Source organism: Panthera onca, chromosome C1 (assembly GCF_046562875.1).
Source record: "Panthera onca isolate mPanOnc1 chromosome C1, mPanOnc1 haplotype 2, whole genome shotgun sequence".
In the NCBI taxonomy this organism is placed as follows: Eukaryota; Metazoa; Chordata; class Mammalia; order Carnivora; family Felidae; genus Panthera; species Panthera onca.
Genome location: NC_138346.1, coordinates 116,398,678 through 116,422,888, shown reverse-complemented (window position 1 = coordinate 116,422,888; position 24,211 = coordinate 116,398,678). Strand labels below are relative to the sequence as shown.

Sequence of the window (24,211 nt, the reverse complement as noted above, 5' to 3'; positions counted from 1 at the left end):
ACTGGCGGTTTCAAGCAGGGTTCAGATCTGCCTTTTGCAGCGTCTGGTAGGCAGCCAGACTGGCAGGAACCCGGAAGTCCAGTTAGGAGAGTATCGCGCCCACGCCTGAGGGGAGGGGCAGGACTCTTCAGCCCTCGGAGGCTGCCCCCAAGAAACAGGAGCTGGAAGGATCGGAAAGAAGACTCGTGTCTCGTGGGGACAAGTCTCCAGAAAGCGGGACTTCCCTGGTCCCAGTTATGACTGAGGGGGGTGAGGCAAGGACCGCCGTCCTGCCCCAACTAGGAACAAGCTGAACCCCAGCAGCTCCCAAACAGACACCTGCCTCTCGGTTCTCCCCAGCCTCTTATTTATTTACTTTGCCGGATGGGTGTTTCTAACGAAGCAGCGTCTTGGCAGCTCCCTCGCCTGTCCTTCAGCACCAGGCTCAACCAGCGAGAGAGATCGGCGCCTCGTCCTGCTCCTGCGCGGGCAACTGGGGCCTAGGGCTTGGGTCACGTGTTCAAAGAACGTCTCCGCGCCTGCGCGAGCGGCCGGCGGATGTCCGGAGATCCTCCCGACAGCCGCTGGGACCCGGGGCCTGAGCCAGGCGAGGCCGGGCCCAGTCCTCCGCTCACCCCGCCCGCGCGTGGCTCCGCCTAGGTCGGGATCAGGGAGGGGGCGGGTCCGCCGGCAGGGACGTCTCCAAAGGGCTGTGTCCCTTCGTGAGCTTCCCGGAGGTGCTTTACGGCTGCGTTTGCAAAGCGCAGCGCCAAGTACTGGAGGGCGAGTCAGAAAGGTAGGATCGCCCTCCCCACCCCTACAAGGTTACAGTCTACAGGATGGACAGGGAGGGAACCGGGAACGCGATAGTAAGCCGCGGTAATGAAAGACTATCAGGCGCTAAATAGATTGCAGGCTTCGTGAGCTGAGAGTTAAAAGAAGTAACTCTCTGGGGATCAGGGTAGGTGGTTGTGGATTGAGCTCAGAAGCATGGATAGGATTGATGTTAGTTACCAAGAAAAAGGGAAAGTGTTCACATTTACGGCACTTAGTTATATAGATAAACTATTAAAGTATAATTTATTAAGCTCAGGGCAGTGGATAAAGGAGCCAGAGCCCTAACTACTTGTTGGGGCCGTTGAAGGCTTCAAGAAGGAATTCAAGCTTGGGTAGGATTTTGCAGGAAGAGAAGTGGAGAGTGTACAAAGCACTGGATGTATGTAGAGTTCCCGCTGAAGTAAACAGAGTGTCCGTTTTGTGTCAGGTAGAGTATTCTTAGGTGGTGAGTCTAAGTATTCTGGCCATAAAGAAGACCAAAGCACCGCCCTCAAGGATTTTTATCTCTGTGGAGACTTGAATATTTAATGATTAGATGTATTTTCAGGATTCTCTGGGAGTCTCCTAGCTTTCAGGGAGGTCTTCGCGGAGGCGGCAATAAAGCAGAAAGTGTGATTGGTATATTTGAAGAGCCAATAAGTAGTAAAAATGATGTGGGTGGGTAACTGGGCAGGAGGTTATAAATTTAAGGGTAGTCATACTTTCTGGCAGATCTTGAAGGACTATGGAAGTCATGCCAATCTGGGTATAAGCAACTGTAAAATATTGCAAAAGAAAAGTGATGTGAACAGACTTTTTAAAAAGATAAATTAGATGGACAGACGAATAGATAAGCTAGAGAAAGGATAGCGATGGGGACCAGTTCAGAGGTTGAAATTGTAGCTCATTAATATCAGTCAAATGAGAAATTTTGAGATCCAGAGCTTTAATGGTACAGGGAGAGGACATCTGTTAGAGATATTTAAAAGATGAGAGTGAAAGAACCTGCCTGCTGCCAGAGATACCCTAAATTTGAGATTTGGGTAACTGTAAGGTAAGATGTACAGGAGGAGGAGCAGCAGGGTTTCCAGGAGGAGGACGATGAGTTCAGTTTTGGGGTCTTCAGTGGTTGGTGTCCTTAGTGAAAGAATCTTTAGAAGGAAGATGTTAGGGGCGCCCGGGTGGCTCAGTCGGTTGAGCATCAGACTCTTGATTTCTGCTCAGGTCATGATCTCACTATCGTGAGATCGAGCCCTGAGTCAGGCTCTGCATGGAGCCTGCTTGAGATTCTCTTTCTCTCTCCCTCTGCCCTTCCCATGCGCATGCGTGCACAACTCTCTAAAATGACTGACTGACTGACTGACTGAATAAATAAATAAATAAATAAAATTTTTAAAAAGAAGGAAGATACTGGGGCGCCTGGGTGGCGCAGTCGGTTAAGCGTCCGACTTCAGCCAGGTCACGATCTCGCGGTCTGTGAGTTCGAGCCCCGCGTCAGGCTCTGGGCTGATGGCTCGGAGCCTGGAGCCTGTTTCCGATTCTGTGTCTCCCTCTCTCTCTGCCCCTCCCCTGTTCATGCTCTGTCTCTCTCTGTCCCAAAAATAAATAAAAAACGTTGAAAAAAAAAAAAATTTAAATAAAAAAAAAAAAAAAAAAAAAAAAAGAAGGAAGATATTAAAAGCTGCATTCTAGAGGCACCTGGCTGGGTCAGTCAGAAGAGCCTGTGACTCTTGATCTTTCAGTTGTGAGTTCAAGTCCCACATTGGGTGTAGAGATTATAAATAAGTAAGCAACCTGTTTTTTTACAAGGCCTAATTCTAGGGAACTGAGTATGAATGGGAGGTGAAGAGGGGGAGGCAGCATGTGCAGCCTGCTTTTTGAATGTGCTTCTGTCCTCTAGACCAGTAGCCTACAAGACATGATACTTGGAAGTCTCTTAGATCCCACACATTCAGCTTATTCAATAATGAACTCCTATGGGTATGTGGGAAGATATAAAAAAGAAAATATAGCAGTAAGTGTGTTGTAGAACCTATATGGTAGCTATATGGGTGTTCACTATACAGTCTGTCAACTTTTCTGCAGTTTTGAAGTTTTTCATAAAATATTGGGAAAGATAAGCAACCATCTCTACCCTCCAACTCTTCCTACCCCAGTGGGCCCCATCTCAGTAAACAGAACCACCATCTATTCAGTTGTTTAGGCAAGAGACCTGGGAATCACTTTCCTTCTCCCTTCTATTCCAGGCAGTCACCAAATCTCCTAAATAGCTCTTAAATCTGTCAACAGTGCGGGTGCCTGGGTGGCTCAGTTGGTTAAGCTTCCGACTTCAGCTCAGGTCATGGTCTTGTAGTCTGTGAGTTCGAGCCCTGCATAGGGCCCTGTGCTGACAGTTCAGAACCTGGAGCCTGCTTCAGATTCTGTGTCTCCCTCTCTCTCTGCCCCTTCCCTGCTCACGCTCTGTCTCAAAAATGAATAAATGTTAAAAAAAAAAAAAAACAAGTTTAAATCCATCAACAATGGAGTTGTACCTTATACCAAAGTTAGGTTCTAAAAGCAGTACATAAGGCAAAAGTTACATAGTGAACATAACCTTTGGAAATCCCTTAAATCACTCAGAAGATACAGTGGCCATATTCTTATGTGCACAACTCCGTACACAAAATGTATATATAAGTATATATGTACATAGTAAGGTACAGTATGTGATAAGGGTATATAATATAACATTAAGGTATTTTTAACTTCATAAAAAAAGGGAGATTGGGGCACTTTGGTAGCTCACTCGGTTGAGCACCGACTTTGGCCTAGGTCATGATCTCAGTTTTGAGCCCCACCGCAGATTCTGTGCTGACAGCTCAGAGCCTAGAGCCTGGAGCCCGCTTCAGATTCTGTCCACCCCCCCTCTGCCCCTCCCCCTCTCATGCTCTGTCTCTGTCTCTCAAAAATAAATTAAAATGTATAAAAAATTATTTTAAAAGTCCCCTTTTATTCCTAGTTTGCTAAGAGTTTTGTTTTGGTTTGTTTTTAAAAATTTTTAAAGTAATTTCTAGCCCCAGTATGGGGCTCAAACTCAACCCTGAGATCAAGAGTTGGATGCTCTACCAACTGAGCCAGCCAGGCACACTCACTAAGAGTTTTGTATCATAAATATATGTCAAATTGTATTAAATATTTTCCCTGCAGCTATGGGGAGGATGCATGATTTTTCTTGTTTGGTTTGTTAATATGGTAAATTCATTAATTGATTTTTTTTTTAAGTTAAACTTAGCTTGTATTACTAAAATAATAATAAACACAACTTGGACATGATGTGTCATTCGTTTTTATATATTGCTGGATTCAACTTCCTACTGTATTTTTTAGAATTTTTGTATTATTGTTCATGAATGGGATTTACCTGTATTTATCTTCCTCATACTGCCTTTATCAGTTTTTAGTAACAAGATGACATATTTCATGGTTTTTATGAGGTGGTCGGTTAGATGCAGCCACAGAAGAGACAGAACGGGGGCAGGGGGACCTCACAGGTCCTAGAAACAGGAGACACAAAGCCATTTTTGTAGATTAAAAAAACAAAAAACAAAAAAACTTTCACATTGGAAAGACACCAAAGTCAGGAGGCAGAAGGGATGTGAGAAGGTTTAGGCCACAGACTTTATTGGGGTTTCTGGGGAAAAGGCAAGGCAGGGAAGGGTTTAGAACTGACTAGTTGGAATAATTTTGGCCAGCTTTGGATTAGAGGGCTGGTCCCTAGCTGCCTGGCACCTAGCCCTGGGATGATTAAGGCAGAGGAGTATTGCCTCCTGGAGTGAAAAGGGCAGGACAGAGGAGGGACGGCTCTGGATGATGCTCTCAGCTGGGCCATCTCTTAAGAATTGTCTCTCAGGGCGCCTGGGTGGTCAGTGGGTTAAGCATCTGACTCTTGATTTCAGCTCAGGTCACGGTCGGCCTCTGTGCTGACAGCATAGGGCCTCCTTGGGATTCTCTGTCTCCTTCTCTTTCTGACTCTCCCCTGCTCACGCTCTTTCAAAAATAAACATTAAAGAGAAGAAGAAGAATTGTCTCTCCCAAGCCGGAAAAGATTCTTCTAGAATGTCAAAACATAGTAATATATAGAAAGTTTTACATTATTTAAACTGGTGCATTATCTAGTTGAATCCGTGGAACAGGTGAGCTCAGGGTCCTCCTATTCCATCTTCCCTTTCTTCAAAAATTTTAAAAATATATTTTATATTTTATACAAAAATTAATATTACTTTTATATAAATATTAAATGTAAAAATATATTTACAATATATTGTATTAGGCTCAAAATAAGTTGGCGAAAGTAATTACTACTTTTCTCTGAAAGGGTTTGCACAATACTGACCTCATTGTCTTCTGTAAATATTTGATAGTTTGATAGAAGTTGCTGAGGAAGCCATGTGGGACAGGGAAAATTTTAAACTGGTGTGTAAATTCATTTAAGTTACTGGTCTTTTCAGAATTCCTATTTTTTCCTTGAGTATTTTATAAACTGTCTTTTTCCCCCTTGGGGATGTATCCATTCCATAAAAATTTTCCAGTGCTTTAGTGTCAAGTTCCTAATATCCTCTTGGTTTCTTCTGAAGGTCTGCAGGGACTATAGTAATGCCCTGTTTTTCATTTTCATTCCTTACAGGGTTCATTTGTGTCTTCTCTCTCTCTCTCTCTTTCTCTCTCTCTCCCTTTTCTTTTTCATTTGACCAAAGGTTGATCAGTTTCATTAGTCTTCTCATAGTACCAAATTATTTTATTTTTATTCTATTGTGTGTAATGTATGCTTTCAATTATCTTTATTATTCCCTTATTTCTAAGTTCATCAAGTTTAACTTGCTGTTTTTGTACTTTTTGGTGCATCTAAGTTCATTAATTTTCAAATTTTCTTCTTTTCTGATTTAACTATGTAAGGTTATAAATTTCCATCAATAGCTTGTAACCCACAACCTTTGATATGTAATATTTTTTAATTCTTTTATTTCAGGCTTTGTAATTTAATTCTGATTTCTTCTTTGATTCATGAGTTATTTAGAAGCATATTATTTTATTTCCAAACATCTGGGGTTTTTTAGCTGTCCTTTTGTTTCTGATGTCTAACATAATTGTGTCGCGCCTAACAAATGAACTCTGGATGATTTTAACCCTTTGGATTTGTTGAAACTCGCTTTATGGCTTAGTATATGGTCAATTATAAATACTTTGTGTGTGTTTGAAAAGAATGTGTATTTTTGCAGTTTTTCAGATACAGTATTCTATATATTTGTTTGGTACATATAGTTAATAATATTATTCAAATCTTCTAAATCTTTACTGATTTTCTTATCTATTGAAAGAGTATGTGAAAATCTCTACTATGATCAGGTATTTGTTTACTTTAGCTTTTGCTTTAAATACATTGAGATCATGTTATTGGGTACAAAAAAATTAGAATTATTATATATTCCTGGTAAATTGAACCCTTGAACTTTTTGTTTCTTAAACCATTGAACCTTTTTATAATTATGAAGTATCTTTATCTTTAGTAAAGAGCATAACAGTTGGATCTAAAAAAAAAAAAAAAAAAAAAAGTCCTGGGACACCTGGGTGGCTCAGTTGGTTGAGCATCTGACTTCAGCTCAGGTCATGATCTCACAGTTTGTGAGTTTGAGCCCTATATCAGGCTCTGTGCTGACAGCTTAGAGCCTGGAACCTGTTTTGGATTCTGTGTCTCCCTCTCTCTCTGCCCCTCCCCTGCTCACACAGTCTCTCTCCATTTCTTTCTTTCTTTCTTTCTTTCTTTCTTTCTTTCTTTCTTTCTTTCTTTCTCTCTCTCTCTCTCTCTCTCTCTCTCTCTCTCTCTCTCTCTCTCTCTCTCTCTCTCTCTCTCTCTCTCTCTCTCTCTCTCTTTCTTTCTTTCTTTCTTTTTCTCTCTCTCCCTCCCTCCCTCTCTCCCTCCCTCACTGGGATGTAATTTGCTTATCATATAACTCACTCATTTAAAGTATACAGCTAGGAGTGCCTGACTGGCTCAGTTGGTAGAACATGCAGCTCTTGATCTCAGGATTGTGAGTGCGAGCCCCACATTGAATGTAAAATAAAAAAAAAGTAAAATAAATAAATAAATAAAGTATACAATTAAATGCGTTTTTTAATTTTTTTAAATGTTTTTATTATTTTTAAAGGAAAGAGAGAGACAGAGCATGAGTGGGGGAGGGGCAGAGAGAGAGGGAGACACAGAATTCGAAGCAGGCTCCAGGCTGTAAGCTGTCAGCACAGAGCCCGATGCGGGGCTCGAACTCACAAACTGTGAGATCGTGACCTGAGCCAAAGTCGGATACTTAACCAACTGAGCCACCCAGGTGTCCCTAAGTGGGTTTTTAGTATATTCACAAAAGTTGTGCAACCATTGCCACAAATTTTAGAACATTTTTATCATCCCAGAAACAGACCCTTTATCATTTAGATGTCACCTTCATTCCCCCTATCTACCCCCCAGCCCCTGCCTGTCACCCCTCAGTGACCATTAATCTACTTTCTGTCCTTATAGATCTTTTCCTATTCTGTCAATTCCACGTAAAAGGAATCATTCAATATGTTGCCTTCATTGTCTACCTCCTTTTACTTAGCGTATTTTCAAAGTCCATCCATATTGTAGCATATATCAGCACTTCGTTCCTTTTTATGGCTGAATAGTACTCTGTTGTGTGGGTATAACACATTTTATCCATTCATTGGCTAATGGACGTTTCAGTTCCATTTTTTTTTCTATTATTCCACCATGAATATTCATGTACAAGTTTTTATGAGAACAAATGTTATCATTTCTCTTGGGTCATACCTAGGGGCAGAATTTTGGGGTCATACAGTGATCCTATGTTTAACCTTTGAGGAACTACCAAATTGTTTTCCAAAGTGACTGTACTGTTTTACATTCCCAGCAGCAGTATGTGAGGTTCCAGATTTCCACATCCTCATCAACCTCGCTATTAACTGTCTTTTTTTATTTTAGCATTCTGGTGGGTGTGAGATGAAGTACTTTTCATTGTAGTTTTGATTTGCATTTCCCTACTGGCTAATGATGGATGTTGAGCATCTTTCCAAGTGTTTATTCGCCATTTGTATGTCTTCTTTGTTTTTTGTTTTAATTGTTTTAACGTTTCTTTATTTATTTTGAGAGAGACAGCACGAGCAGGGGAGGGGCAGAGAGAGGGAGAGAAAAAAATCCCAAGCAGGCTCCGTGCTGCCAGCGTGGAGCCCGACACAGTGCTTGGTCTCAGGACCATGAGATCATGACCTGAGCTGAAATCAAGACTCAGATGCTCAACCCACTGAGCCACCCAGGGGCCCCTGTGTGTCTTCTTTGGATTAATGTCTGTTCAAATCCTTTGCCCATTACTTAACTGGTTATTTGTCTTTTTACTACTGAATTGTAAGAGTTCTTTATGTATTCTCATTAAAAGTCCTTTATCATATATATGATTTGCAAACATTTTCTCCTACTCTGTGGATTGTCTTTTCACTTATTTGTTTTAAGTAAACTCTACCCTCAATGTGGGGCTCGAACTCATGACCCCAAGATCAAGAGTTGCATGTTCTACCTAACTGAGCCAGCCAGATGCCCTTGTGTTTTCACTTTCTTGATGGTATCCTTCGAAGCACAAAAGTTTTAAATTTCATATAGTCTAATCTATTTTTTCTTTAGTTGTTTATGCTTTTGGTGTTATATCTAGAAAACCATTGCCTAACCTGAGGTCACAAAGATTTATTCCTGTGATCGTTTTCTTCTAAGAATTTTATATTTTTAGGTCTTTGTCCCATTTAGAGCTGATTTTTATATATCACATGAGGTAGGGGTCCACTTTTATTTATTTGTATGTGGATATACAATTGTCCCAGAATTGTTTATTGAAAAGACTTTTGTCCCTATTGAATTTTTGGCACTATGTTGAAAATCAATTGACCATAAATGTGAGGTTTTATTCTGGACTCTGAATTCTATTCCACTGACCTGTCTGTTTACCCTTATGCCATTACCACACTGTATTGATTCCTGTAGCTTTGGAGTAAGCTTTGAAATCAAGAAGTGTGGGTCCTTTGAATGTTGTGGCTTTTAATTTTTTTAAATGTTTATTTATTTTTGTAAGAGAGAGAGCAAGCAGGGGAGGGGCAGAGAGAGAGAGAGTGAGAGAGAGAGAATCCGAAGCGGGCTTCACGCCCAACACAGGGCTCTAACTCACAGACCATGAGATCATAACCTGAGCTGAAGTTGAATGCTTAATCTACTGAGCCACCAAGGCACCCCTGTTGTGACCTTTAAAGGTAATTTGTGTTTTATTCTGACCACTTTTACTATTTTCTCCTTGTCTTTGGTTTTCTGCAGTTTCACTAATGTGTAAGGCAGTGAATTTTGTATTTATCCTGCTTAGGATTTGTTGGATTCTTAAATGTATGATTTAATGTGTTTCATCAACTCTGGAAATTTTTGAGCCATTATTTCATCAATTATTGCCTATGTCCATTCTTTCCTTTCCTTTCGGACTCTGCTTAGACCTTTTCATTGTGATATCATGTCTCTTACCCGCCCCTCTGCATTTCCTTTTTTTTTTCCCCATTATGCATCATTCTTGGTATTTCCTTCTGACCTGTATTCCAGTTCATTAATTTTTCCTTTACTATTTCTAATCTGCTGGTAAAATTCTTTCAGTTCTTAATTTTGGTTATTGTAGTTTTAAGTTCCAGAATTTACATTGTTCCCCCTGTTTAAGATTTGTAATATCATTTTTTAAAGTTTCTATTTCCCAGCCAAATTTTCCATTCTTGGATTTTATTGTTTTGTAATCTGTGCTGATCATTTCAATATCTGGAGACCCTATGAGTCTACTACTATGACCTGTTGTACCTACTGTTCTTATTCATGCTGTCTGATGTCCTTGGGTTATCTTTGTGTACTGGACATTGTTTTTGAAAGTTATTTATAGAAATACCTTGAGGTTCAAGATAATAGTGTCTTTCTCTAAAAAGAACTTATTATTTACCAGCTCTTGAGGGCACTAGCAATCCAGAACCACCTGACTTTGAAATTTTCACCCTAGCCCCTCCATGCAGCCACAATTGCAGTTCAGCCTTTTCCAGAACAAAGCCCCAGGGCATAAGCAACCTTCAGAAGAGACTTCACTTCTCCACTTTCCCCTCTTCAGTATCTCAGCATCACAATTCAGCAATTCCTCAAATCTTGTTACTTCTCTGATGCTTTTATTTTTAAGTTTATTTATTTTGAGAGAGAGAGAGAGAGAGAGAGAGAGAGAGAGAGCGCGTGCAAGCAGGGGAGAGGCAGAGAGAAGGAGAGAGAATCCCAAGCAGTCTCTGCATTGTTAGCCCGGAGCCCAACGCAGGTCTGAACTCACAAACCATGAGATCATGACCTGAGCTGAAACCAAGAGTTGACACTTAACCGACCGAGCCACTTAGACACCCCACTGATGCTTTTAAGATGACTTTTTAGGGGCGCCTGGGTGGCTTGGTGGGTTAAGCATCCGACTTCGGCTCAGGTCATGATCTGACGGCCCGTGAGTTCGAGCCCTGCGTCGGGCTCTGCTGACCGCTCAGAACCTGCAGCCTGTTTCAGATTCTGTGTCTCCCTCTCTCTCTGCCCCTCCTCTGTTCATGCTCTGTCTCTCTCTGTCTCAAAAATAAATAAACGTTGAAAAAAAATTTAAAAAAAAAGATGACTTTTTAAAAGTTTAAGTTTTATTGGTATGAAGGTTAATTTTATTTGAATTATCTAGGTGTCCATATCCAGAATTGGTAAACCCTTTAATCCTCATTTGAGGAGTCCGATAAGCAGCAATATCTTCAGAGAAGGTAGGATCCTCACTGTGCTACGGGATTGATCCTGGTTGGACTAAGTGAGTCATGGTAACCCCCTTTTTCTATGCCTGAGGTGGGCATATGACCCACTTTTGGGGGGAAAAAAGAGAAAAACTCCTGGGAATTTGTGGGTGAATTCTTGTGCCCTTCTGAAAGAGAGCTGCTGGGGGACCAGAACCCTTTCTCTTTGTGCTTCAGAGTGATGTTGTGTAAGTCACGCTTGAATCTATGGCAACCTTTTTATGACTGAGGGAAAAGCTAAGAAATTTGTAGGGATATCAGTGATATTGATATTGATATTGTTGAGCTATCTAAAAGCCCTGAAACTCTTTGCTTCTAGACCTTCTTCTTCTTCTTTTTCTTCTTCTTCTTCTTCTTCTTCTTCTTCTTCTTCTTCTTCTTCTTCTTCTTTTTTTTATAAAGCGCTCTGATTTCTTTTTTTTTTTTATGTTTATTTTTGAGAGAGGGAGAGAGTGAGCATGGAGGGCAGAGAGAGAGGTGGGAAGACACAGAATCTAAACCAGGCTCAAGGCTCTGAGCTGTCAGCACAGAGCGCGATGTGGGGCTTGAGCCCACGGACCATGAGATCATGACCTGAGTCAAAGTCAGACACTTAATTGACTTGAGCCACCCAGGCGCCCCTTTGCTAGACTTCTTAAGGAAATAATAAACATCCTTATGGTTTCACTGTCGGTCAGATTTTCTGTTGTGTGCAGCCCAAAGCATTCCAAACTGACATATCATCCTTCAGGACTCAGCTTGAAAGGCCACCACTTCAGGGAGGCCTTCCTGAAATCCCCACATCAACACATTTAGTGTCCCTCACCATACTTGTAATTATTTGTGGAATGATAGTCTTTTTCTCTGGGCTGTAAAGTTCGTGGGAACAGAGACCATAGTCGGGTCCTAGAGCCCAGCCCAATGCCAGGTATGGTAGCCTCTAAATAAATAATTATCCAAAAAATAAAGGGTCAAGAGCCCAAGTACATGGAGAAACTGGATAAAAATCCTGGAGGTTATGAATTAAAATTTGTGCAATTATGTTTCTAACACATGAAAACTTTTAAAGCTCAAAGAATCATTACAGAAGGGTTGGAGTGGCCATCGTGAGAAAGGGTGTGAGTGTTTATCTGGTACAAGAGCTGCCAAGTAGTGTTAAAGACCCAGCTGGGATTAGACCCCATAAATGTGCATTGGCATAAATCGGCAGAATTATGAGATTTCTTCCAGCAGTGTTCAGCTGGCTAGATGTGTGAGAGAAGTGGGTAATTAAATTGATCCAAAGATGGGGATTCTCAGGATGGACTGCTTTTTGTTCTGTTCACTAGTGAAGTAAATAAAAGTAGCTATGGAATTTTATGTATTTACTTTTTTATTTTTTAAGTTTATTTATTTTGAGAGAGAGAGAGAGTGAGCACAAGTGGGGGAGGGGCAGAGAGGAGAGACAGAATCCCAAGCAGGCTCCGCGCCGACTGGCACCCTTGGAATTTTATTTTTTAATTTTTATGTTTGTTTATTTTATTTTGAGAGGGAGAGAGAGTGTGTGCATGCATGCGTGTGAGTAGGGGAGGGGCAGAGGAAGAGGGAGAAAGAGAGACAATCCCAATGCTGGTCTCAGTCTCACCAAGGTGAGATCGTGACCTGAGCCCAAATGAAGAGTGCTTAACCGACTGAGCCACCCAGGCGCCCCTGACTTTTCACTCTTTCAATAAAGTAAATCTCTTAAAATTCAAAGCCATGCCCTTTTGTTCCAGACTGGAGAATATCCCCCGGCTGAAACACTCACCCCAGAAGTCTTTCCCATCACCCACTTGCCATGGAAAGGCTTGAGGGGGGGGGGGTGTCTGTGAATTTCTTAAGGGGTGTGAGTGTGTGTGCATGCACACATTTTCCTGGGGCGAGTGTTAAAGGGGTCTGTGATCGAGAAAGGCAAGAACCACTGATGTGGAGTTGGCTCCTAGGCACAGACCACCGTGTGGATCAGGGCTTGAGTGATGAGTAGTCCCAGCCCTTGCTTATTGAAGAGAGGCCGTGTGGTAGTGGTGGGCGTGCAGACTCCAAAGTCAGAGGCATGGGCTATGCCACGCAACTCCTTGGTTTTCTCCTCCGTAAAGTGGAAACGATAATCACAGTTCCTTACCTCAGAGGGCTGGTACAAAGATTAAATGAGTTAGTACAGGGGCACCTGGGTGCCTCAGTCAGTTAACCTTCCAACTCTGGATTTCAGCTCAGGGTATTATCCCATGGTTCATGAGTTCAATCCCCACGTCGGGTTCTGCACTGGCAGGTGCAGAGCCTACTTGGGATTCTCTCTTTCTCTGTCCCTCCCCCCCCCCCTTTCAAAATAAATAAACTTAAAACAATTTTTTTAAAGGGGCACCTCGGTGGCTCAGTCAGTTAAGTGCCCGGCTTTGGCTCAGGTCATGATCTCACAGTACGTGAGTTCAAGCCCCATGTCAGGCTCTGTGCTGACAGTGCAGAGCCTGAAACCTGATTCAGATTCTGTGTTTCCCTCTCTCTCTGCCCTCCCCTGCTCACACTCTGTCTCTCTCTCTCAAAAATAAATAAACGTTAAAAAAAAAATTAATTTTTTTTTTTAAATAAGTGAGTTAATGCAAATGCTTAGCACCATGCCTGGTATTTAGTGAAAGCTGACTTTTATTATAGCTGATTGATGATGATGCATTGGGACACACATCCGAGGACAAAGACCTTGAATCAGGAGGCAGCGTTTGAGGGTACACAGCTGCTGCTGATTTGTGCAAAGCACGCAATCTAAGCATTCTCTCCCCTCTGACACTGTGTGACTCAGGGCAAACTCCTTAGCTGCTCTGTGCCTCAGGTATCTCACCTGTAATATGGAGATAATAATAGTAACTGCCTCATGGGACTGTTGCCGGGGTTCTCTGCAGGCTTAGAGCAGTGACTCCAACTCAGTAAGTGCTTGGTTGTTTGTCTGATTTTTTAGGTAGGCTCCATGCCCAACGTGGGGCTTGAACTCATGACCCTGAGATTAAGAGTCACATGTGCTATGACTGGGCTAGCCAGGCGCCCCACTGCTGGCATTATTATTATCACTGTCTAGGTACATTCAGCCTCCTTATTCTGATGAGAGAGGCCCTTTCCAGGTGTTTCCCACAGCCTTCCCTCATGCTGAAACCTTCACAGCTCACAGCACCTTCATGCACACCATGTATGCCTCACAGAGGCTGTACACAGTGAAGAATTAAGACTCAAAGGAAGTGACTAACCTAAGGTCTCTCCACCTGCCCCCTGCCTCATTGTATTCCCTTCCAAGAGTGTCCCCCCTCTCTCTCCCCAGTTTCCATCTGTAGCAATCCCACTCCTGAAACCCCACACCTTTCATAAAACCTTCTCAACTCAGAATCCCTGCGTTGAACCCAACACACGACTCGTGGGTGCGTGTGCCTCACCGCCAGGCCTTCCTGCCCCTCTCACTGCACCTCTCTCCATTCTTTGCACCGCGAAGGCTCTCGCCAGAGAGCTGCAGGACGGAGGAGATCAAAGACTTGACGGTTCTACTGGCCCGGGATGTTCCCGTGTTCAAGGGAAGGAGGGAGGAGTCCCCAAAAGACTGATCTGCACTGAACACACAGACAATGGCGAGACCATATGGAAAAACAGACCTCGGACATCCACAACCTGCAGAAACCCGCCCAGGAAATCACCTCCTCAAATACAGTAAACCACCCAGGTAATCCATAGGTCCCGTTTGTAACAAGTCAGACTATGTCTAGGAGCATTTCAGAAAGCTAACCACTAACTTCTGGAATAGTTGGCTCAAAATGGCCAGAACTGACAACTTCCCTAACTTTTGTCCGCTCTGCAACTTAGGACCAGCCAGAGAGTCAAATATGCACCCCCAACCAGTCATACAGGATGCCTGGCTTCTAGTCACCTGCCTTCCAGCTTCCCCACGCCAACAGGCTCCAGAGAAGGCACCAGGTACCTGAATCTTTCCCATTTCTCTGCTATAAATAAAGCTTTACCACCCCTCCACCTACCCTGGAGTCTCTTTTAAAATGCAAGTGACCTTGGCTGACTGACTTCCCTTGCTGTAGCAAGCTCTTGAATCAATAGCCTTTGCTTTTCTCACTTGTTCGGGCTTCGTTTATTGGCCCAGGAATGGCAGCTCAGTGAGCGAGGCGAGGACCGGCCTCATCAGTACCCTTGGTCCCACTGGGGTGGAGCTCAGAGCCCTCAGACAACAGAGTTGCTGGCTAGTCCGCTGGAAACACTGATCAGACCTTTGGACTCAGCTGAGCCAGGGCTGGCGATGCCAAATTGACTCAGATTAAATCCCCCGGGCATAAAATCACAAAAGAGTTTTTGTTAGATGCTGATTGGGAAGGAGGGGCCCCAGAGATCTGGGAAAAGGGTAGGACATCTGGGAATAGAGAAATGAGGGAGAGGCAGGAACTTTGCCTAGAGCGGGAGCCAGGATGGCCTGGAGCTACTTTGATGGGATGGAGAGTTGAGTCTCGATTCATATCTGATCTCCACCAAGATTCTTTAGTCAATGCAGAGACATTTACTGAGTGCCCCCTTCTGGGCACTAGAGGTGGGACACGCAAGGCCTCTGACTTCCCAGAGCTCGTGTCCTGGTGGCAGGGGCGGTAGATGGCTACAGAAGTCAGACAGCTTCAGAAGAGTAAGCGCACCGAGGAAAATGAAATGGGATGGTGCCCTCCAGAAGGGGTGCCGAGAGCGGGGCACACACGAGAGTGGCTGGGGAGGGACACCAGAAGGAACCAGCACTGCAGCCAACAGGGGAAATGGTTTTCCTAGCACAGGGAGCAGCTTAAGCAAAGACCCTGAGGTGAGACCTGGGTGTGACAGAAAGGTCGGTGTGGCCAGAGCTGTGTGGTCAGAGGGCGATCGTGGCTGGAGGGGACCAGGAGGGACGTTCAGGGACACCACGAGTAGAGGGCCTCCCAAGCCATTCTAAGAGTTTAGATTTTATTTGGGCCTCAGTATAACAGGGAGTTTTTTAAAGAAGGCACTGAACGGCTTGCTTGCTTAAGCTGCTCCATCAAGGCCTTAGAAGCTCTCCTTTGTTGAAATCTTGTCAAATCCTGGCAGGCAGGGGAAGTGTGTATGTGGGGTAACAGTGTTAAGGAGAGAAAATGTGGATCAGACCCAGACACGTCACAACCAGAATCCCTTGCTGAGTAGGATCAAAAGGGCCACAAGAGTGTGTTATAATCCCCTGAAATTGCACACTAATTTGTGTGTGTGTGTGTGTGTGTGTGTGTGTGTGTGTATACCCTATTTCAGTGAGTTTTTTTCAGACTCTCAGAGGAATCTCTGCCACCAGAAAAAGCCAGAAAGGGAGAATATTAACTTCTATGCTAGCATACCCATGCATCATCCCAGTAAGGACACAGATGTTGCTCCGAGGAGGGGAAGGTGGGGCGGGGCAGGACAGGGAACTTTCCACTGTGTACCATGTGCTTTACCTATTTTTAAAAGTCCACTTCAGTGTAAAGGACTGAAGCTGGAGAGGAATGGATGGGTGGGGAAGAAGGTGCCGAAGCCTTGGTGTGGCCAGGGAGAGGCAGCAACACATATCTGCTGGTCCTAACTTGACGGCCCCACCCCTAGCCTGTGCTCACATGCCTTGCACTGGAGAACCCCGCCCAGAGAGGCCGCACTGGCCCTGAGCCTGCCCAGGGCTCAGCTGCCCAGGGGGCACCAGCCTCACTGCCCCGGGAGAGGGACAGGAACAGATGCCCTCTGCTCAGGTCACCAAACCCACTGTCCTCTGCCCATGTCCCGGGCCCCTCTGGTCCCCAAACCTTCATAGAGAGAAGCCCGAGCCTCCCGAACACCCTGCTGACCCCACCAGGAGCTCCTGGCTCCGATCTGAACCCGCCTCTTTTCCCAGCCTCTTGGTTGGTCATTTTGCTTTTTTTTTTTTTTTTTTTTTTTTTTAATTTTTTTTTTTTTTTCAACGTTTTTTATTTATTTTTGGGACAGAGAGAGACAGAGCATGAACGGGGGAGGGGCAGAGAGAGAGGGAGACACAGAATCTGAAACAGGCTCCAGGCTCCGAGCCATCAGCCCAGAGCCTGACGCGGGGCTCGAACTCACAGACCGCGAGATCGTGACCTGGCTGAAGTCGGACGCTCAACCGACTGTGCCACCCAGGCGCCCCGGTCATTTTGCTTTGAGTCAAGTCCCCCTTGCTCTGCTTTCGTGTCGTGCCGTGCCCAGCCCCAGCCTGGCAGATGGGAGCTGAGATGGGGGTGTTTTCTCTAATTCTCTCCAACATCTCGGCTTGGATTTGCTTCGCCTCCCCAAAAATAAGTCTGGCCCAGCCTTCAGGACCCACCTGTTCTCAGTGATCAGCCAGTGGGCAGGGACCAGCCTCCCTGGGGTGTTCAGTTCTTTGGTGATTCAGGGCCAAGGGTCAGAGAGCAGAGTCAGCCGCTGATGACATTTCCCTGCCAGGATGCAGAGCAGGTGAGGGCCTCCTGGTCCACCCTTGGAGAAGGGACCAAGGAGGTTCTATCCAGGTCAGTTAAACCACAGAGCAGACCTTGCAACACCTTCCTCCTGAGGCCTCCGGACCAGACGGGGGTATGCAGGCAGACACCTACACTTGCATAGCCAAACAATTCTACAGCCCATTCTTCTAACTCTAGAATAAGTGTATAATAACACCAACCGATATTGTGGGGACTTACTGTGGCCAGGCGCTATTCAGTTAAAGACTTTATGTGTATCACCTCATTACGGGGTGCCTGGGGGCTCAGTCAGCTAAACGTCTGACTTCAGCTCAGGTCATGATCTCGCAGTTCATGAGTTCAAGCCCTGCATCAGGCTCTGTGCTGACAGCCCAGAGCCTGGAGCCTGCTTTGGATTCTGTGCCTCCCTCTCTATCTCTGTCCCTCCCTTGCTAGTATTCTATCTCTCTCTCTCTCTCAAAAATAAAAACATTAAAAAAAAAAAAAAAAACCAAAAAACCCTAGGCAGTGGCATAGGGATGTCCCCTTTGCACACAGGGAGCTGGGATGTGAACCCGGGCAGGCTGGGAATACTGTGCTTGTAGTGCTCATGAATGAAAACGAAGGGATCTGCAGAAGGGCCCCACAACCTTGCACAAATGGGATCCGATCTGTGGCCCAGTCACCAGAGGACAAAAGCATGGGTCCTGACTGTTCCACACACTGAGTGTGCAATGCAGCTCATTCCAGCCTGGAGTAAGAGTCCCCCACCACTCTGCGCTCCAGGAACCTGTGGCCCAGAGCAGCTCAAGACCTCCTGGGCCCTTTCTTTTGTAACATAAGGAGACAGCCTACACTGCTTCATCCCTCCCAGCGCCAAAAGGCCACTTGTCACTTAGGGTGATGGTACTTAAGCCCCCACTCACCCCCCCCCCCCCCCCCACCGCAGGGAATCCAGGCTGAGCCCACCACGCCTTCTCCCTGCCCCTGCCCTAAGTGCTGGGCCAGAAGGTGGGAGACCCCAGTCCCGGCTCCCGCTTGGTGGAATGTTTGGCACCTCCTGCCTCGTTTTTCTCATCTGATGCATGGCTGGAATGTCCTCCAGTGCACCCCCACTTTACAAGGTTTGGGGGAAGATCAGATGAGAGGATGAATCTGAAGACCCTATAGGGACTGGGAGGCTCTGGGCCTGGTGAAGAGTTTGGGCCCGTGGTGTGTCTCTGAACCCCCACGTGCTGGTGTCTCCCCGCCTTTGGAGCGGGATGGGATCTGCAGGGAGAGGACAGTGACTGGTACTGGGCCTAACTGCCCCTCCATCACCTGACTGTCCAGCTGCCCCCCATGGCAGCGGACCCTGCCCAGAGGTGAAGGAACAGGGACGGGAGGAGAGCGGCCAGCCACAGCCGGAGTAGGAAAGCTGGGGAGCCAGGCTGGAGTCCCATATGGAACAGGAGGCCGCTGAGCAGGGACCACCACACTTCCCAGCCCCGGGAAGGGCAGGGGTCACTGGAGAGCCCAGGAAATCCCATCGGGAGCAGAGGCGCACCTGTGTGTTTGCCAGAGGTGACCTGGGCCCGTGGCCACAGGCGCTGGGTCACCTCCTGCTGCAGCAAAGCCTCAGTCTGGTTCTGACTTTTGGTCCTCAGTGTGTTCTGTCTCCCCTATTGTTCTGGGGCACCTGCTGGACTTGTGCACCCCTTCTTTCCCCCGAGAGTTTTTCGGCTACTCTTGGGGCTTGCTCACCCTGTATGGTAAATATTTCCTTCCCGGTTTATGTCTCCGGCTCTTCTGGGCTTATAATGGCTCAGTGGACATTTCTGCCTAGAAATGTCTGCATTTTGCTGAAGTTTCCCTCAGCATACACCACACACAAGAGGTGACTGAGATTTTTATCACGCAGTCCTCAACGCCAGGTCCTGCAGGGGAAACCAAGAAGTATGAGGCAAAGCCCCTGCCCTGGGCAATTCATAATCTAGTTTTTTGGGGTTTTTAAAATAATCTAGTTATTCAAAAGTGAGGGGTGCCTGGGTGGCTCAGTTGGTTAAGCATCCAACTTCGCCTCAGGTCATGATCTCAGGGTTTGTGAGTTCGAGCCCCGCGTCGGGCGTTGTGCTGACAGCTCAGAGCCTGGAGCCTGCTTCGGATTCTGTGTCTCCCTCTCTCTCTGCCCCTCCCCCACTCAGGCTCTGTTTCTGTCTCTAAAAAATGAATAAACCTTAAAAAAATTTTTTTTAATAAAGGACTAGGCAAAATGCCTCTAAAGTTCCACACTGTTCTAGGGCGAGGAGAGAAAGGCTTAAAGAGGACTCTAGGATTTTGAACAACAGGTGAGAAGTCAGGAGAGGAAGCAGGTTCGGGGAGAAGACTTCATTCAGTTTTAAGTAAACCGAGTGGACCTCATCACGACCCTTCCTTCCCCCAGGTTCCAGGTGCCACTGCCACAGACTGACCTGGTGTGTGCCCACCGGCTCCTCCGCCACGTCCCTCCTCTGGGCCTGTGACCCTGGCTGCGGCAAGGTCAGAGCAAGAAAGACGGACTGACCTTTGCTCCAGGATATTTGTCAGCTTCTCTCAGTGAATAAACAGCTTTGCCGTCACCAACACAGTCTTTCTGGAAACTCAGCTGGCGCTGCTGAGTGCCCAAAGGTGAGGGTGGGATCCCTGAAATTGACAATTGAGTTTCCATCGCCCCAGGGTCAGGAAAGCTTGAAACAAATTATTGAGAAAGAAATTGAAATGTGGTTCCTTCAGACCTGTGTTCCAGCACCCAGATTAGGACCCGGTTCACAGGTAAACCTCCCCACGAGTGGTTTAGATGAGGGGCCTCATGCCCGGGCGTGCACCCATCACCCATGGAGCTCAGGAACGAGATCACCCAGACTGGGGACCCGACACCTGTAATTTAATAATCCCCACGGGTGATCGGCAGGCACACCTGAGTGACAGGCCCCCTTGGCCTGGAGAGAACTGCCATGGCCAGAGGGTTGGGCCAGGGAGAGACATGGACAGAGATGGTCCTGGGACACCAGGAGTTCCCTCAGAGAGACTGAGCTGGGGCTTGGCAGGTGGATGTTCCGAGCACAGAGGGGAGGGAGGGCGGAGGACCTTCTAGCACAGGCCCTGGCTGAGGGGCTCAGCCTGTTTGGGGTGGGGGTGAAGCTGGAGAGGCCGGCTGTGGCCACAGGGCAAGGCTCTGAATGCCAAGCTCAGAGCCAGGTAGATACTGATGCTGCCAAGAGCAGGGAAGGCTGTGAGCAGAGAAGGGAGACCCTCTCCAGTACCGGTGGGCCCTTGTTTGTGCATTCAGGGCTTTTGAGGCCCCTGAATGAGCCAAGGCCTATGGTCAGAGGGCAAGCCCACACTTCCTCCTGCCTCAGCTCACCTTTCCTTCACATCATGCCCCAACTCTTCTATTTCTGACTTCAAGTCCTTGGCATGTACGAAATTCTTGCCTCTCCTTTGGCAGCCCTGCCTGCCTCTCGGGCCATGGTATTGAATTTGTACCCTTATTCTTACCCTTTTATGTCTGCCTTTCTTAGGCCTTCAGCACAGTCTGTCCAGATTAATTTGACACCAAACTGGTTTTCTCCAGAAAGGCAGGGAAAGTTCTAGGCACAAGAGTGAGATTCATGTGGGGAGAATTACCGTGGCCCCTTCTTTAAGGCAGTTAGAGTCCTGTGTGTCCAGTAACAACCCATGAAGAAAGAAGCTATATTCTTGACGTGCAGGTAGTAGAAATGACTTGCTCACATTCTGGCCCAGAGACTCTGGCTCTGCTCTGTAACTGTGAAAGTGACACCTTCCTCAAACTGTGACTAGGACCCACATTACTTCCAGAACCTGCTCTCTCTGTATACCTCTGCTCTGGTGGGAAAATTCTTTTTTTTTTTTTAATTTTTAAAATGTTTTTATTTATTTTTGAGAGACAGAGAGAGAGCACAAGTGTGAGAAGAGCAGAGAGAGAGGGAGACACAGAATCCAAAGCAGGCTCCAGGCTCTGAGCTGTCAGCACAGAGCCCGACACGGGGCTTGAACCCACAAGCCGTAAGATCATGACCAGAGCCAAAGTCGGACACTTAACTGACTGAGCCACCCAGGTGCCCCATCTGATGGGAGAATTCTTAATTTACTTGTACAATTAGGTGAGGGGTTGGAAATTGGGCCCATTTGTCACATGGACCTTTATTCTCTCGTAGAAGCCTCCTTGGGCTGAGAAGATATGTGTCTGTCACCCTCCTTACTTGGGAAAATGCACTGTGTCCTGCTCTGAATTCACATCTGTAGTTGATCTTGGAACTGGTCACAGTACTATGTGTGGCCATTACATGAAGTGCACTCCCAGACCCAATACCAAAACAATAGGTTGCTGTGTTTTCTCAGAGTGCTTGGAGTCCTCGAGCCTCATCCCCGCTACCACTAGCCAGTGCTTGCCCTTCTTTCTGTGACCTGGCCCATCTTCCCAAGGCACCTTTCCCATCAGCTCCTGCTGAACCTAAGCCAGTCCATAGCACCACATACTGTGGTCCCAGAGCCCCAGGGCGACAAGGAGTCTGCCAAGCTGGGAAGACATCACAGAACTCAGTCCTGGTGGCACACGTCTGGTGCCAGATTTCTTAGTAAGAAAATCAGCTTCTGCCCAGACAGCAACATAACTTTTTCCCCCAATCCCTGGCACAGAGGCCGGGCCACGATCTCCAACCTGCTGTGAGAACACAGGAATATGTCCACTCTGTCACCGGCAAGTCCTGGCAGAGTCTTGCTGTGTCTTGCAGCACCCTCAGTGGAGAACTCCGGGCATCATGTCGAGGCAGCTTGAAGTCTTCACTGAAGCCAGAGTCTTGATCTATGTGGCCCATCAACTAAAAAAAAGTTTGAACAGCATCATTAACCTAACACGACTTACTTTTCCATAGGACTCTAAGCTTTCACATGCATGCTGTCATTTTTATTTTGGTTTTCACAGTGGCCTGTGAAGTAGGTAAGCTGGATACTGTCGTTAGTCGACGTTCAGAGGTGACAGAGCAGCAGCTTAGCGTGTCTAAGGCCACACGACCCCCAAATGGCAGAACCGGGACTGGAGTCTGGATCAGCGCCGTCCCCCCACGGTTAACCTCTTCAGGACCCAGTGCCAAGTCTCCCCAGCTTGCAGCAGCAGCGACCGCACGGACCACAATGGGCTCCCAGGCCCCGCTAGCTGCAAGGGCACACAGACACTGATGAATGTTCTCGAAGATCCTAAAGACAAGGCTGAGCGGAAGCTTGCGTCAGAGGGACAGGTCCTGGCCAATTGTTCCCCATCCCTGGTGACAGGTACCATCTTGTTAAATCTGTAAATCGGTTGTGCTGAGACTATAACAGAGGATATCGTCTGAGGAACCTTCCAATTTAGCAGACAATGAGTATCCGCAAACATTTTGGGGGCCTGATCCAGAAGCTCTAGCTTATGGCCATGTCTTGCAAACACATATGGAAGAAGATACGCACATGGGTCCAAACCACTTAACACAGTTGTCAAAGGACTGATGATATTGTAAACTTAATGGCTGCCAAGGTTATGTCCAATCAATTCATTCAGTTCCATAAAGATTTATCAAGCACTTCCTGTTTGCGGAATGCTGACGACCAGACAGATACATGACTCAGGGAGGTACTGAGGCAGTCTCAAGATCTGCCTGAGAGGTACTCTTAGATTGAAATATGGAAATCAAATCAAGAAAAATTCAGACTTTGGGAGTTTCTGACCAAATGTAATGACTCTAGAGCAGTGACTAGGAAACTAGAGCGTCCCATCTGTCCCATCTGGTCCTCGTTTACCAAACGGGTCACATTCTGTTTCTGCATCATTTCATCACCCCAGAGCCAGGTGAGCCATGATAGGACAAGACAACCACCAGAAAGTGCTGGAATGTGTCCAGAGCTGAGGCAGTGCTCACCATTTCTCCTTCATGGACTCATCCCACAAGCATTTATTAAATGCCTACTATGTGCAAGGCGAGGTGGTGAATACAAAGGTAGATGTGGCCGAGTGATCCCCACCCTCCAGGTTCCTTGTAGGAAACAGATCACAATAGGCTGTTGTCATAACTTGTGGGAAGTGAGCTCACTGGGCCAACGCAAAGCCTAATGGTCAGAAGAATGGCATCAGTGAAAGAAAACAGTGTGAACCAATGTTCACATTGGGAATCAACAGCTGGAGATCAGCCTGGTGTGTAGCGACTGGGAAAAGAGTGGTTCTTCTGGAACAAAGGAGTTGAGCAAACCATGATTCGGAGAGGCAGAAAGGCAAACACCAGGCTTTCTGAAAATGGTTGCTATGGCCACAAACCAAAAGGCACAGTTTCATATTAGTTCCTGGGCCCCACCTGTACACACTGGTATGATCATCAGCATTATCTAGGATAGGGACAGTGTCTCACAGGAAACAGTAGTTAAAAATGTTACTTAATTCAACACAGAACTCCCTTAACATACTACCAGAAAAAAAAAAAAAATGACAATACAAACTCAGCTAAATGTCTCAAAAATTTCACTTGCACACAATATATACAGATAATAGCTTCTACCTGTGAGATCTGGGGCCAAGTACTGCATTTCTCTTTGTGTCTTTGTTTCCAAATCTGTTAAGCTGAGGACTGTGCACAGAGTAAGCACTTGTATAGCTGTAAGTAAGCACTGCTGAGTCCAGAGTAATGTTAGCTATATTATTATCAGGACACTGTGTTAAGTTCAAAGTCAGACAAACTCTCAGCTCGTCCTCCTCTTCATCTTCTACCTGTCCTGTCTTCAGAGATACTTTTGGGTGAACATCTACTGATTATATAGCCTTTGAAAAATGCTTCCTTTTATCCTCAAGACAGTGTCCGCAAATTTAAGCTGGTACTTCACAAATTGCCGAGGCATAGGAAATTCTTTCCTTTATACAACATTTTCAGACCACCAAGTCACAGGAGGTGACAATGATAAATCTTATGAGTTCTTTCATCCACAGCCACTTCTTAATGGAAGGGACTATTTCTGACCTTCAGTTCATGGCAGTTACAAATGTCAAAGGCAGACCTTTTCCCTCCACCCAGGCTCCT

General features: G+C 46.0%; 1 protein-coding gene and 1 long non-coding RNA gene across 5 annotated transcripts; one reads left to right on the top strand and one right to left on the bottom strand.

Moving 5' to 3' along the window:
* The first annotated feature begins 348 nt into the window (after positions 1–348).
* LOC144617185 (uncharacterized) lies at positions 349–22,487 on the top strand. Of its 4 annotated transcripts, none has more exons than XR_013557377.2 (5): positions 360–775; positions 14,153–14,377; positions 14,518–14,628; positions 19,555–19,778; positions 22,096–22,487. XR_013557377.2 is itself a non-coding variant. In XM_078451464.2 (4 exons), the coding sequence occupies exons 2-4, from the start codon at positions 14,296–14,298 to the stop codon at positions 22,347–22,349; spliced, it is 447 nt and encodes a 148-aa protein (XP_078307590.1). In that variant the 5' UTR covers positions 349–775; positions 14,153–14,295; the 3' UTR covers positions 22,350–22,487. The 4 variants fall into 4 exon arrangements, 1 of the variants encoding a protein (XP_078307590.1); XR_013557378.2 differs by lacking the exon at positions 22,096–22,487 and adding an exon at positions 21,329–21,833; XM_078451464.2 differs by lacking the exon at positions 19,555–19,778 and having other exon boundaries at positions 349–775.
* LOC144617187 (uncharacterized) lies at positions 16,849–21,936 on the bottom strand. The gene is made up of 3 exons (XR_013557381.2): positions 21,832–21,936; positions 18,876–19,048; positions 16,849–17,129 (listed from the first exon to the last, which is right to left on the bottom strand). It is a non-coding gene; the product is annotated as an uncharacterized LOC144617187 (long non-coding RNA).
* Positions 22,488–24,211: the final 1,724 nt, after the last annotated feature.